Source organism: Cyprinodon tularosa, unplaced genomic scaffold (genome assembly GCF_016077235.1).
Source record: "Cyprinodon tularosa strain WSP-4 unplaced genomic scaffold, ASM1607723v1 ctg32, whole genome shotgun sequence".
Taxonomy (NCBI): Eukaryota; Metazoa; Chordata; class Actinopteri; order Cyprinodontiformes; family Cyprinodontidae; genus Cyprinodon; species Cyprinodon tularosa.
This window is the reverse complement of record NW_024039030.1, coordinates 750,769-766,353: the sequence shown is the minus strand read 5'-3', so window position 1 is coordinate 766,353 and position 15,585 is coordinate 750,769. Positions and strand designations below refer to the sequence as shown.

The 15,585-nt window shown below is 40.3% G+C and overlaps 1 protein-coding gene across 7 annotated transcripts in view; it reads left to right on the top strand.

The window, feature by feature from the left end:
* zmiz1a (zinc finger, MIZ-type containing 1a) overlaps positions 1 to 15,585 on the top strand; it is a 127,535-nt gene that overhangs the window by 110,536 nt on the left and 1,414 nt on the right. For 6 of the 7 annotated variants that reach the window (XM_038293087.1, XM_038293094.1, XM_038293093.1 and 3 more), the window contains 17 exons: positions 7,606 to 7,732; positions 8,319 to 8,433; positions 8,557 to 8,777; positions 9,510 to 9,711; positions 9,798 to 10,067; positions 10,156 to 10,335; positions 10,445 to 10,513; positions 10,627 to 10,792; positions 10,894 to 11,035; positions 11,167 to 11,377; positions 11,487 to 11,592; positions 11,716 to 11,876; positions 11,957 to 12,024; positions 12,115 to 12,183; positions 12,268 to 12,533; positions 13,140 to 13,318; positions 15,151 to 15,438. In XM_038293087.1, coding sequence (XP_038149015.1) covers positions 7,606 to 7,732; positions 8,319 to 8,433; positions 8,557 to 8,777; positions 9,510 to 9,711; positions 9,798 to 10,067; positions 10,156 to 10,335; positions 10,445 to 10,513; positions 10,627 to 10,792; positions 10,894 to 11,035; positions 11,167 to 11,377; positions 11,487 to 11,592; positions 11,716 to 11,876; positions 11,957 to 12,024; positions 12,115 to 12,183; positions 12,268 to 12,533; positions 13,140 to 13,318; positions 15,151 to 15,438 — 2,840 coding nt within the window. The remainder of the gene's footprint in view (positions 1 to 7,605; positions 7,733 to 8,318; positions 8,434 to 8,556; positions 8,778 to 9,509; positions 9,712 to 9,797; positions 10,068 to 10,155; positions 10,336 to 10,444; positions 10,514 to 10,626; positions 10,793 to 10,893; positions 11,036 to 11,166; positions 11,378 to 11,486; positions 11,593 to 11,715; positions 11,877 to 11,956; positions 12,025 to 12,114; positions 12,184 to 12,267; positions 12,534 to 13,139; positions 13,319 to 15,150; positions 15,439 to 15,585) is intronic. The other variant, XM_038293092.1, reaches the window with a different exon arrangement.

Below are 15,585 nucleotides of genomic sequence, written 5' to 3'. Positions count from 1 at the left end.
TAGTTTTAATGTTTACAGTTGGCTATCAAATGATGTAAACTTTATTATATATGATAATATTTTATTATGATACGTTTTTATTATTTTCCTATTTGTGAGGTATAGGCTCTTGAGTAAAAATGCCACTTCTCCCAGTATCAGTTTTATTCCCAAAAATGTTATCAAATTATTTCTTAACCCCAAAAACCACTTCTTCAAAACTTATACATTGATTATTACAGTTATGTTGAGGGTGTCTTTACCATTTGCTTAGTATTTTCATTTATATAGGCTTAGTTTATATTTCTGTCTGGATGGAAATATATGAGATTTTCTTTCACATTCAAATTTGTGTAAACATTACTTTAAATGATTACAGGGTTATTTTCAACCAGTATATAAATATCAAACCTATGAACTCTAATATAAATATTTTGATTTTTAAATTCAGTTACATTTTGAAATGGATCTTTCTTTTCTAAAATCAAAAAAAAAAAAAAAAAACACATTTACATATATCGAGTGTCTGATACGACAGTATAAGACTATTTTATTATTTTATTTACCTGATTCTGGCTGTGGTGTGGTGTTAGGCTGAATACTGCAGCTGGAGGAAAAGCAGCGCAGCAGGAAGGCATACTGACAGTTTAAATCCTCAACATCATTTACTGCACCTCAATTCCACTCTACTATTCATATGAAACAGATTCCAAATCAAACGAAATAAACAATAATAAAATTATTAATAATTTCCGCAGATCTATGTTTCAGTGCTTTTCATTCCATCCAGCAGGTGTGGAAAATCAGGTGGGTATATGTTAAGACGTAAAGTAAGGATAAAAATGGCTCTGCTCTCCCTCCAGAAGGTGCGCTACGAATTAGCAATAGAAACAATCCTTAGAATACGGGTGCAGCAGGTCAAAGATGAGGCTCATTTTCTGAGTTCAGCTGTGTTTAATCATGTTAGCCATGAACCGTCATTAGCATAATATAACCCCATCACCAGTGTTGCAGTAAGCGGACTGGTTGCTTCTTTAAATAACTTTAAGCCAGACTTTGAAATACTGCTGGACAAATAGATGTTTGCTCTCACACTCCTGCAGATTCTTCTTCACTGATATCAGGCAGGTTCTGTTTTCAGTCAACGGGCTTGTCATCGAAACAAGGACTTGGAAATAAAACCTTTTTAAAGATTTAAGGAGAATTGAAACGTTAGAACCAGTTCTGGTCGATTCTTGATGCCCAACCCTTGCTGATTGTTTCCCATTCTGTATTCCAATAAATTGCACTGTTTATAATGGTAACATTAAGATACTTAAAAGATTTTGCAGAGCTTGGTTTCTACAGAATCCCTTTCATTTCCTCTTGTTTTAAATATTCTAGTGTACATGGCAAAAAGGGAAACAGTATGACAGCAGTTGAACTAGGCTGTATCTAATGCTACCAGACCACGCAGACCACAGATAATACAAATTGCATCAAATTGCTTCATTTTGAGATTGTTAGAATTCTTGAAAGTTTTCTATTATTCTTGTTAAAGTTGTGACAACCATAAGATTTAGTTAGGATGCCAGCAGTAAAGATAGCAAAAATGTTAAGAATCACTTAAGATGCCAAATGCAACTAAGGCTATGTTCACACCAGCAGCAATCACAGATTGCTTTCGTAGTGGCATCTATCAATACTTCAAAACACATCTCAGGGCATTGTCAGGTCTACGTTCTCCTTCTGTGCGTGTCACTTTGGTGTCCTGAATTGTTTAGACTGAAGTCTGATAGCAGTAGCATTTAATTAGCAGTATGAAAGACCACACAAAATGACCGTATTTAAGCAAAACTTGAAAGTCAAGAGCTGCTGTGTGATCGTACCCATAGATTCATACAGTTGCATTTTGATTTGTTACTATTTTTTACAATTTGTGTTGTTTTCCATGTGGACATAATAAAAAGCCAATGCATTGAACATCAAAAACTGATGTTCAATGCATTGTTGCTGTAGTACCTTAAAACTAAAGTATATGAATGCTAGTTGTTGTGGCGAGAAGAAGATAGAGGATGGAGAGTTTTGCAGTGTTCTCTGCTCTAAAGCCAAAAAAATCTCTTTCACTTTTTCGCTTCTTGTACAATCTCATTAAATTGCTTTAAAGGTTAACCTTTTGAAGCTTTGGTGTTCGTTAATTCTTTATCCTTAGATCATTGATTTAAAGCGCTTATACTGATAGACCCACTGCCATAAAATTGTGTTATTGCAGCAACATGTTTTATTGCTGTTATTTATCTGAATATTGAACCACATTTTGTAATTAAGCTCTGCTGGTAAAAAGAAAATATGTAACAACCATCCCAATCTGAGTTATAAATGTGAATATATCACGGTCATTGGAGTTTAAATAATAATATTTGAGATAAATTGATACAAATTGTCACTTTGTAAAACTAGTTTTCCTGAATTTTATCAGGTTTTGTACAGCTGTTTACATTTGGGAAATATCCTCTGCTAATTTAGCATCACAACTCTTGTGTGTGTGTATGTGTTGATTGTGTAGCAGATCAACATCTTCATATTTGAAGTACATTAGACCTTCATTAAGAAAGCGAGATTGCTCAAACATCTCGCAGTTTTTATGATGGAGGAGGCATGTTTTAAATGCTTGATGAGGGTTTTAATATCTTTGGGAAAAAATATCTACACAGAAAAAGGAGAAAGCTTTTTCCTTACACACATATGCTTGTGCGAGCTCAGCACCATCAGAGTTCATTGTAATTAGCATTTGGGTTCCCTTGTAAAAGGGACTTGTACTACCACTCTGTCATTAGTTAATGGGCCTGGCGTGCTTTCTGCGTCTCTCTTGGCTGCTCCCAGGAGGAGCGGTCGAGGTGAGGTGAGAACGTGCCAGAGCTCCCGCTATCTATCAGTCAGCTGCATGGCATTAAATACAGCTTGAGTGTGAAGGACCCATATGTCCCATGTGTCATTACTGGACATTACTCAATTAAAAGGCCTCAGCCTCTAAAAAGAGCACAAGCTTATGCCCTGGTGACACTGCAGAGCTCGGCAGAGCAAAGCACTTGTAAAAGAGCCGCTCAGTTAAAGAAAGCTATAGAGAACGCCTTTATATAAAGTGCATCAGAGCTATAGTTGTGTTGCAAAGACTTCCCTGGTAATGCTATCTGCTGTTCCGAATAGCAGCTGGGTTTTAAAGAAAGACTCAAAATGGTATCTGTCACCTGGTCATTGATAGATTTTGATCCCCTTTTAAGTATCTGAAGGAAGAAACTCTATTGAGGGTCATGATTTTCAAGTTTAAGGTTGAGATTAGAATCACATAATAGAGAACAAGGTCAAAATATTAAGAAAGATAAAACATTAGAAAAAAAATCTACATTTTGTGGAAATTAAATCTTGTATTGGTACATAGAAGGGTTGAAAAAATTGGGCATTTGTTGGCTGCATTGTTTTGGAGGAAAAGACTAACTCAATTTATCTTAACTATTTCATAGTTACATGTAGTTTTTAATTTGCCTCCAAGATACCTTTAGGTTTTCTTATGGAATGGCAAGATGGAAATACACTGTAAAATGCACAGTAGAACCTTGATTTAAATACTTCTAAAGCACCATAGTTGTGTTAATGCTGCCTAACTTCCCTATACAGGCTGCTAAAGGTAGAAACACTTGTTTGCGTTGTTATAAAGTGTTTAAATGTGCAGCAGCAACAAACATCTCTTCAGTCCTTGAGGATAAGACCTCAGGGATGTTTGAAGCATTTTTGTAATGAGCTTTATATTTCACAGCTAGCAGCATTCTCTCTGTTTTCATCCACAACACTATACTGAACATTTGCATGTTGCAGCCCTGCTCTGCAGAGCAGTAGAAGAACTAGAGCTGATTGAACTGGGTATAAAGACAAAAGATGACAAATGTGACCCACAATACTGGCAATTATCACTTTATATTTACTTTAACAAGTGTACAAAAAGAAAACCTTTCCCTTAAAAGATATTGATTGGTCCCCATTCCTTTTTAATTGCAGCCAGGACCAAGAACCCACAAAATATGTGGCCTCTGTAATGTACCATTATTGGTATTACATACTTACAAAGTTGCTTTTTAAAAACATCCATCCATTATCTGACACGCTTGTCCCGAGTGTGGTCGCGAGGGGTGCTGGTGCCTATCTCCAGCAGTCAATGGGTGAGAGGCGGGGTACACCCTGGACGGGTCACCAGTCCATCACAGGGCAACACAGAGGCACACAGGACAAACAACCATTCATGCACACACTCACACCTAAGGACAATTTAGAGAAGCCAATTAACTTAACAGTCATGTTTCTGGACTGTGGGAGGAAACCGGAGTACCCGGAGAGAACCCACACTTGCTCAGGGAGAACATACAAACTGAATGCAGAAAGACCCTGGGCTGGGAATCGAACCGAGAACCTTCTTGCTGCAAGGCAACAGTGCTACCCACTGCTTTTTTAAAACATGTTGAAAATAAATTCTAACCCCAGCCCACCCGTTAACCTCTGTGTATCTTTTGTACAGTTGTGAAAATTATGAAAATTGAATTTTGACTCTCATGAATGAACTAAACTAGTTTTAGAGCACACACAAGCTCCGTCTTTGCTGCTTCACTGAGTGAAACAGAAAACAGGCACAAGGGAAGGACCACAACAGAGGACTTATTGATATAAAAAAAAATATCACAGAGCTCTATCTCTGTATCTAATATGCCCCACTCTAAAGGCTTGTCCACCATGTTTTCCCTAGCATAAATCAACCTTAAGGGATGCAATAGGACATATTTCATTTCAATTGTTACTCTAACAAGTGTCTTACATTTGAATTTAGTCCATTATTTTAATTAAAGTGAAGTTAGATTAGGTCATTGTTGATCATAAAATGTCTCTTCTCGAATACAGTCACAGTTTTTGACCTCATGATTGGTCGCGATTGCTCATCTTCTGTATCAGCAACATGGACAGTATTTGGGTCAAATGCATATTGACAAATCTCTTAACAGTCCTTGATTGTGTCCATTGCTCATGGGAATCCCTATATGACTATGTATCATGGCTTTAACAAAATGCCTATAAGTAGTTAACCTTGGCCTGTCTTCATCTGGCTGCTGTTAGCATCTTCATTATACAGTGTGCAATTAAACTCTAAAGGCTTCAGTGAAATGAAATGCGAATAAGTGAACAGATGAGAGAGAGGTGGAATTGGACAGAGACCTTGAGTTTTTTATTCCCCTGCTTTTGTTGGCTGATTGTCTGCACTCTTGGCAACAGATGCTTTGTCCTTTCCGCTGATGACATTAACAAACCATTTAATGAGGTTGATTTCAGAGACAACTCTTCCTGTTGTTTGAAGTTGTTTAGTAAATAAAAGGAATTTAAGGTTGGATTAAGGTCAAATAAATTAGCTTGTTAGGATATCCCACAACTGTGGCACTATGGGTAATCATAGCGCAAGGTTGTGGGTACAATTCCGGCTTCTCCTTGTCAAATATAGATGTACCCCTGGGCAAAACACTTAACCCCAAGCTACCCACTAATGTACGTGCAAGTGTATGAAAGTGTGTGCGTTGGGGTCTGTGGCTAGAGTAAACTGCTTGAGTGGTAAGTATGACTAGATAAATGTGTTCATTTCTTATTTAAAAGATCCACAGCCCAGATTAATCTGATTGACTTCTGGCACATTCTGCAGTTTCTTTCTATTCTGATATTGTTGAAAAAGAACACACACATCCTTCAGTTCTCTGTCTTTATTTCAGAGCAACTCTGTCATTCATTCTCAGAGTTTGGGTTATAAATGGTAGGTTGCCAGTTGAAGAGACTGTCACTTTGTGTGGAGGTAGTGATTTAGTGTGGAGATAAGCTCTGTGTAATGGCAGGGTGGAATAATTTCACTTTAACAATGAGGCTTGGCTCTCTTTGCCCTGTAGAAGGAAATACTGCTGCTTCTCTGTCGCTCTTCATTTTTTCTCCTTTCATATTTGGAGAAAGCATTCCCTCGTCTAATAAGCTGTTTATCTTTCAGGAAATGAATATATAGTACATATGCGTACTATATCTTCAAAGATTTTCAAATGGATGTCCTCATATTTATTCATTTCTGTATTCAAATTGGTAAAAAGAAACCAATTGTGACTGTTATTTTTTAAAGCAGTTGGTATATTTTACCTTACCTAATGACATTGTAATGGTATTTGAATTAACCAAAATATAGGTTTAAATGGTATTTGGAAAAAGAATAAAAATTAGCACAAGTGCCTATAGAAAATACAGCCTGCCGTCTTACTGAAGCAGATTGCACCTGGGAGATCTGAGGGGACGGTTCTTCGCATGGAGAGGAAGTGCTGAAGAGAGGAAGTGAAGGACAGTGGAGATATCACTTTTTCTTACTTCCTACATTGATCTTATCTGTAACCTCAGTAGCTCTGTCTCTCTTTCCAACTCACTACACTCTGCATCTCGATCGTGAATGAAAAAAAGAACAGGGGGTTCCTTTTGTTTTGCAGATTGATTTCACATTGCAGTTAGATGTAATGTGCTAGAACTGCTGTAAAAATACACAGGCATTGTAAATAATCCAAATGAGTTCTGCTGCATCGTGCTGCCCTCTGGAGGCATTGCAGGCAAGCACACAATTTAGAGAGACAACGCAAAACAACTTTCAAGATTGCTGTGGGCTTATTTTAAAAGCTTCTGTTGAGGGGTTTCCATTCCCAAGATACGATGAGATAAAAATAGACTTTATTGATCTTACAGTGGAGACATTTACTGTCCACTTATAAACTGTAGATCGAGAAGAAGAATGGAAAAAAAGAAATAAGGCAAAAAATTTGATTCCTATTTGGAGGTGGTTGCATAACCATAAACTAAAGCAGTTTAAAATGAGATAATTATCACAACAGTTCAAAAGAAGGAAAACAAAAACCCAATAATTATTGTTCTTAATACAAAATTAAATACAGGGAATGTTAAATATTGATAGCGATGCCACCTAAATACGTTGTTTCATAAAGAGTGGATTTACAGGGACATTTGAAAAAAACGAAAATTTAGACTTAAGATTGACCTTCTGAAGCCTTCAAAAGTCCAAAAATGTGGAGCACAAAATAGACTTATATAAAATAAAGCAACTTAATGAAGTGTGAGCTATGAAAATGGCTAATTAAAATGGGATGTACAATAAATTCTGAAATATTATGCCATGCAGATTTATTGTTACTTAGATAAAGCATTAACACAGTGTTAGCTATGTTTAAACTAATTTCTAAAAATAGAGAACAAACGGTGTAGCATACAGACTAGGGGAACACACAACATAAGGGAAGTTTATGTATTATTCCATAAGTATGCTGGTTTTGCAACATTATCACTTTTCAAACTTATTTGGAAAGTAGAGCTCAAAATTTGAAGGTAAATGTGGATCATTGTACCAACATTTATAGTACCTAATAGTAATGGGGAACTAAAATTGGAATCCATGCTGATTCTCGTCATCAGCCTTAGATATTATGATTGGATCTGATGGAGGTTTACTTCATCACACTTGCATGATCACTCTCTCTAGAATAGGTTGACAACCTTTGCTTTTTATGTGTGTTTTCCTCGCAGCTTTGCTGTCATCGTGGTGCGAGGAGCTGGGCCGTCTCCTCCTACTGCGTCACCAGAAGAACAGGCAGAACGAACCACAGGGAAAAGTCCCCATGCAGCCCGGCATGAAGCCTGGCCTCACACACAGGTCAGTTACATGTGTTGGAATGTGTTTTTGTTAGAAAGAAATAAAAATGGTTATAAAACGGAGAAAGGATCCGCCGTCAAGTGCAGAAAAGTTCTAAAAGAAAATCAAAAAACAGATTCATAGTGGTTTCCACATCCTGGAATTAGCCAAGAAGTTGTTTACCTCCACTGAGGGTCTTTGGGGGAATGTTGTACCTTTTTTGTTCGGAAATATTGAACACGTCGTCCATTCCAAGAACTGACCTCAGAGAGAAAACAAACCGCTGTCCAGAAACAGCACTTCCTCCCGTCTGCACAGACCACTCGTCTCTACCCAAGAGAATTTAGTTTATTTATTAAATGTCCCAGACTCAGTCTTATTTGTTTATGTCAGAATTACTTAAATTCCAGCTCCCAGAGTTATTTTTATCCAAGGATTTTTTCCACAGCTCTATGAACTGATCAGGTGTAGTTTATCCTGGGGTCTAATAAGCTGCTCATTATCGGATCTCCTAAAGCTTTTCTCTCTGTCTCATCTTCTATCCCTTCTTGCTTTATAAACAACATTATAGCACTAGAGAAAGACTGTGTTTTTATCTGTTTTCCAGTGATGGGTCCTTTCCTTATGACTCTGTCCCCTGGCAACAAAACACCAACCAGCCCCCAGGGTCACTATCCGTGGTTACAACAGTGTGGGGTGTGACTAATACATCACAGAGTCAGGTATCCTTTCTTAGTTAATCACCCTCTTTATGATGCTCACCTCAGTATTAGTTTGCAGATCTGATCCATGAATGTACTGTTCTAAACATGTTTTTTAACGAAATGGTTCATTCCTAACTGTAGGTGCTGTGTAACCCTATGGCAAACAGCAACAACCACATGAACCCCGGGGCGAACCACATGGGATCCGGTATGTCTGCCAGCGCAGCAGGACTCACTTCACCTCAGTTTAGCGCTCAGCAGCAGCAGTTCCCGAACAAAGGAGGGTCCGGCCAGTCGTACATGCAGCAGGGGATGTACGGCCGGCCCGGCTACCCTGGCGGTCCTGGGGGATACAGCGGAAGGTGAGAGAATAAATCAGCCATTATTTGTATGGAAGCAGATCAGAAGCCGAGGCTACTATCAGCCTGCAACTGGATTTAATGTCATCATTATAATGTTAATTGGGGAATAAAAATGTCTGTTTAATATTAAAAACCTTTTATATCTGTTTTGCTGCTAAGAAACACATACAGTGTGACTAAGAACCCTCTTCAGTTTAAACTCTAAAAAAAATACGTCCTTTATTCCCAAAGGGAAATGAAAATAAAATCAGAGTTTATTCCAAATGTCAATAAGGTTACTTAACATGGTTCCTGTTGCTATATTTGCTTATTACTGTAATGATAAAATAATTTCTTGTTTGCCTAATCACAATATTATTTTTGACTTAATAATTGATTAGTTTTAAAGTTACTAACAGATTAAGAAAGGAATTTAAAAAAAACTTAAGGCTTCACTTTGATTTTGAACTTGGCTCAGTTGTTCTGCCTAATAAATCACTGATGTTCCTATTTTAATTATTTGTAAATAAAATGAATAACTAATAAATTATTAGTTAAAAATATGGAGGAGTCTTTTACCAAAACATCCTGATGTTCTGTATTATGTGATGTTTTGTGGGAAAAGACCAGTAAATGATCCCACTCTGTGCTTAAATCACCATAATGTTAAAGAATGTAAATAAAAACCATAAACAGAGCTGTGGAGCTGAGATTTAAATCTAAATACATTTTAACATAATGATTGTTTTGTAGTTACTCTGGAGGCCCAAACGCCCCTCCTGGAGGTATGGGAATGAACGCCCACTCACGCGCCCCTGGGGACTTCACCCCACCAGCTGCTGCAGCTGCGGCTGCAGCCGTCGCTGCTGCTGCTGCCACAGCCACGGCCACTGCGACCGCCACAGTGGCAGCTCTGCAGGAGACACAGAATAAAGAAATGAACCAGTACGGACAGGTATAGAAGCCGACACTGACAACGAGCCAACTGCTTTTGAACCAAATAAGGCCTGTTTAACACTTTAATTCTTTGTTTCCCCGTAGATGTGCCCGTCGTTCCAAATGGGCCCTGCACCTTCCTACAACAGCCAGTTCATGAACCAGCCAGGCCCACGAGGACCCCCTGGAGGTATGAATCCGGCAGCCATGAACAACCCTAACATGAGTGGTCCTCCAATTGGTATGAGTCAGGCTCGAACCCCAAGCATGGGACCTTTTGGGGGTCCCGGCCAGAGGATGCCTCAGCAAGGTTATCCTGGGGGGCCGCGGCAGGGCCTTCCCATGCAGGGGATGAAGAGGCCGTATCCTGGGGAGGTCAGTAAAAACTTTAAACAACTACAGGACTCTTAAGAATAACGTCAGATGTTGGCTTTAACTGGATGCTTTGACTTTAAATATCCAGGGCAACTATGGTGGTCAGCAGTTTGGGCCAAACAGCCAGTTCCAGCATCAACAGGCAGGGTACCCCTCATCGAATGCCTCCAGGCCTCTGCCTTCCCCTAACTACCCTAGCCAGAGGATGCCAGTGCAGCAGGGCCAGGGACAGTACCCCCCTGGAATGCCCATGGGCCAGTACTATAAGGTTGGTTTTGCTGCTTCATCTTTAAACTCCAAATTTCCTGAACTCTTAGAGATAAGCCATTGATAGCTGCCTTCAAAGATAACAATCTTTGTTTTTATTTACTTTACAGCAAGAGTCCTTTAATGGTCAGAATACTGGCTTCACTGGAGGCGGATACTCCTATAACCAAGGCAATGGGGTGTGTTTTAACTTTCTTCTCCTATAATTTCAGCTTTTACCTAAATAAGTTGTCTGTACATTTAGTTCAGCAGGTGTTTAAGTTAACTATTGTTCATTTCCTGTCTTTTATAGCCCCCCAGGCCTGGTAACTACCCCCACTCTCCAGTCCCTGGAAACCCAACTCCTCCTATGACCCCAGGAAGCAGTATTCCCCCTTATCTGTCTCCAAACCAAGATGTGAAGCCCCCATTTCCACCTGACATGAAACCAAATATGACAGCACTTCCGCCCCCACCGGGTGAGCTAGGCAGCAGTTTTAAACACAAAAGGGTTCATATGTTTGTCTTGAACTGTAAGGGTGTTATGTGCCAGGATTAGAGGGTGTTTTCTGCTCTTCAGGCAACCCAAATGAGGAGCTGCGGCTGACGTTCCCAGTCAGAGACGGGGTGGTGCTGGAACCGTTCCGCCTGGAGCACAACCTGGCTGTCAGTAACCACGTCTTCCATCTGCGACCCTCCGTCCATCAGACACTCATGTGGAGGTACCCGTTAAGCCAATGCCTAGTTTGTGGCAGAATCTTACTGTGGGATTGCTTTTAATCCGCATAGACGGTGAAGATATGAATTTAAGTCATACGCAGCCTATTCTGACATATTATTGCTCCTTTTGTAGGTCAGACCTTGAACTCCAGTTCAAGTGCTACCACCATGAAGACAGGCAGATGAACACCAACTGGCCGGCCTCGGTTCAGGTCAGCGTCAACGCCACACCGCTCACCATCGAGAGGGGTGACAACAAAACCTCCCACAAGCCGCTGCACCTAAAGCACGTCTGCCAGCCGGGGAGGAACACCATCCAGATCACGGTCACCGCCTGCTGCTGTGTGAGTTTTATTTATCAAATGCGCTGAAATTAAACTATTTCATTTAGCAGAATGACATGTTCCGCTCAGAGGAAGCAGGTAGGTAACTCTGTCTCTTGTTGCTTTTCAGTCCCACCTGTTTGTGCTCCAGCTGGTCCACAGGCCATCTGTGCGCTCCGTCCTCCAGGGGCTTCTAAAGAAGAGGCTCCTTCCTGCAGAACACTGCATCACCAAGAGTATGGCTCATTTTCTGCTTTTACTGTAGTTCTCTTTATGGGAATTCTCTAACACAGATGTCAGCAAACACCTGTCACTGTCCACCAATCAAATTTCCCTCTGAAACACTTTCTCCTCGGCAGTCAAGAGGAATTTCAGCAGCGTAGCGGCATCAGCAGGCAACACCACTCTCAACGGAGAGGACGGCGTGGAACAGACGGCCATCAAAGTATCCCTGAAATGTCCCATTACCTTTCGACGCATCCAGCTACCCGCACGGGGACACGACTGCAAACATGTGCAGGTTTGTTTTGACTTTAGAAAGCAGAAAAATAAAACGACAAAAAGGTTTTTCTAACTGTCTAACACTGTCGTCCTCTACAGTGCTTTGACTTGGAGTCCTACTTGCAGCTCAACTGTGAGAGGGGGACATGGAGGTGTCCTGTGTGCAAGTAAGGGATATTTAGTGTTGTTCGCTTGTAAAGATTAAAATGTTCTCCAGAATAACTATAACAGGGATTATTATTTTTTTGTCCTTTTAGTAAAACAGCGTTATTAGAAGGCCTAGAGGTCGACCAGTACATGTGGGGTATCCTTAATGCCATCCAGAAGTAAGTTTGTTATTCACTTATAAGGCAACATATTTTTCTATAAGTCTGTTTCAAATCAACACAATCTGCTGTCTCCTTCATCAGTTCAGATTTTGAGGAGGTCACTATCGACCCCACCTGTAGCTGGAGACCTGTTCCAATCAAATCAGAGCTGCACATAAAAGAGGATCCAGATGGACCGCTGGCGAAGCGCTTTAAGACCATGAGCCCCAGTCAGATGACCATGCCCAACGTGATGGACATGATAGCTCAGCTAGGGCCTGGTCCAGGACACGGACCAGGTCCAAGTTCCTACCCCCCTCACCCTGGTCAGCATCCCAGCGGCAATGGAGGAGATTACCCTGGAGGAGGTAAGAAACAGCAAAGAGAAATTCGTCAGATAGAAAACTCTGAACCAGTCCAACTGAAGGTTTGGATTAGATTGTCTCTGTATAGATGTGTGCTGTGAATTGGCACTATAAAAATGAAATTAAAAGAATAAAATAATAAAAGTTTAAGCAGGTGGGAAAGGAAAACAAAATGTTTTCACATGTCAAACTACTCTATATGCCCTTCACCCCCCTCCTGCCCTCCGTCCCTCCATTCATCCGTGGTTTTTGCAGGTTACAGAATGTAACTCTAGTAAATTCCTAGTGAACATTTTTTTATTTCTGTTTAAATCATAGTAGGTAATTCTCCTTTCAGTCTGGATCTAAACCACACCTTAAGTTTAGCTTTAAAGCGAAAGTTCCTGTTGCTGTTTTCTGTTGTAATGGTTGATGTTACAACTTTTCTTTACTCGAACAAACAGCTGGGAGGAAGAGCTTGATGCCCAAACTGTTTTAGTCTTTCTTCTCAGAAAGTTGTTTCTCTCCAGTAAAGAAGTTAAAATGTTTTTCTATATTTTGCATTAAAAGCCCACAGGCTGCTGTTCTTTGTTATGAACAAGTGTTTGTTTTTCTCTTTTCCGTCTGAAGGAAACAGCTACCACAATCAAGGTAGCTTTGACTTCCCTAACGGTAACCCATCTGGTGGAGGAGGAGGAGGTCCTCCTATGAATGATTTCATCCATGGCCCACAGCTGTCTCATCCCCCTGATGGACCTGGTGGTCTTCTCCCCCAGGACAAGCCCCTCAGTCACAGCATGAACGATTCAGTAAGTACATTACCAGAAATCGTAAATAAAACGTACAATGCCTTGAAAGGGTGGTAATACCCCCTTAATGTGAAGTTTGTATTGCAACATAAATCTTGAGTATTATTAGACTTTATGTGGTAGAAACCACAAAGTAGTGCATAGTTGTGGATATGCTTTGAAAAAGTTAACCTGGCAGTTGCCAGATGTGTAGAACTGAGTTGAACTCTACATTATCAATCTAGGATGGCTGCCGTTAAGTCTGTCTATGAAAATCAGAGACAATTAATACAATACTTCGAGCTGATTGGGTGACATGCTAGCTGGTACCCACCTTCTATAAAATGCTTTCAGCCAATCATAGCAGCCTAAAAGCTTAGGCAACTTGGTCGTCCATGAGAGCCCACAACGGAGACACAATGATCCCAATAGGATTTGTCTGCAGCTTATTGAGTGCTTTCACAACTAGCAGACTAAGCTGATAAATCAAACTTTTTCCAAATCCTGTCAGTAGCGAATAGAATAGAATAGAATAGAATAGAATAGAATAGAATAGAATAGAATAGAATAGAATAGAAAATCCATTTATTGCCCCACAATTTGGAAATTCTGGTGTTACAGCATTAAAAAGATAATAGAAAAAATTGTCCCACAAATGTGGACCATAGAAAAATGTATAAGAATAACATAATTGTCAAGAGAAAATTCAAAACGATAAAATACTGTACTGTAAAGTGTTTTAACTATATAAAAGCACAGACAAGTGCTTCTCTTTGCTCCTTTTTTAAACGACAAATTGTCGCTATCTTAGCTAAAGCCAGAGTCAACTGCGTTATGGACAGGTGAGTTTTATAGCATAGCCGTGGTTGCAATGCCCCAGCAAGGCCTTTCTGACTGTCATTCCTAAATGTCTCGCACCAAAGAGAAGTGCAGGCACATCATTGGTCCTCTCGCTGGTGGTTACGAGACGGACATTTTAGCGAATGGATTTGTTGTGAGACTGAAAACTCAGATCTCGCTGCAATCCAGCTTGCAGCACAAGGTTATGAAAAAGTAGCGTTACCTGCAAATAGTGCTGTAGTTTATCCCAGCCCCTGCAGAAGAAAGTGTGATTCTGCAAAAAAATATATATATATTTTTTTTTTCGGTTGGAATGGTTTATAGATTATAGTGAAATCCAGTCAGAGTTTAGTTTTAGTTTTGTTGTTCTGGTATGATCTGACTAGAATCTTCTGTGTCTCTTACATTGTCTTGTGGCAAACTGACCTTTTGGCTTTCTTTCACTAATAGCTTTTTTCTTCCATAAGTGTCAAGTTTGCACAGGGCACCAATTGATTCCACCTGGACTGTTTGTCCTACTAATCTCCTTCTCAGTTTAGATTATTATGTCTTGACAGTTTTTCTTTATCTTTTCATTTCTGAAGGATAAGGATAAGGATTTAATTTCTATTACTACCGTATGCACTACTTTGCGTTCATCTGCCTAATATAATTCAAATAAAGCTTTTGGTTTTAAAGTGACAGACCCTATACTATACTATACGCTACTACTATAGTGTCTCATTCTCCAAGTGAGGGAGAACATAACTCTGCAGGCAAAGAGACAAAATAAAGACTGTTAACCAACCTGTTACCTGAAAGAGGTTCAGCCTATACCTCAAAACCAGCATGTGTGCTTAGTCATGCTCACATGCTCATGCATCCATTTTAAAGGCCTGTTCTTCATTATTCATTCTCATTTAGTCCACCCTCTCCTGCCTTAACACGTTATCTTCCCCCTCTGTGTCTTTCAAATTCGATCCTTATCCTTTCTTTTCACTCTCTGGCTTTCTGTTTGCGTCTCGCACCTGCAGATGTCCCATTCAGATCAGTCCCATAACCCCATGCAGCAGAGCATGCATGTGCCTCCCCACACTGGCAGCCAATCAGGGCCGCCCTTACATCACAGCGGCCAGTCAGGGCCGCCCCTACATCACAGCAGCCAATCATCGCAGCCTCCTCGCCAGCAGCAGCAACAGCCCCAGCCGCAGCCTCAGCACCCTGGGCAGAACAGTCACCCCCACAGCGATCTGAGCTTTAACCCCTCCTCAGAAGCGCAGATGGCTCAGGGAGCCCAGGACATGCCCGAACCCTCCCTGGATGTAAGTGTGTCTTGCTTTGGCATCGTCTGCTACAGCTGCTCTCATCTCTTTCCTGTCTGCTTTGATTGCCACATGCGTCTTCTAAAGAAAACTGAGCAGATTGATATTTTAAAGGCGCCTCACCTCTTTATTTTGATGCTTTTCCCA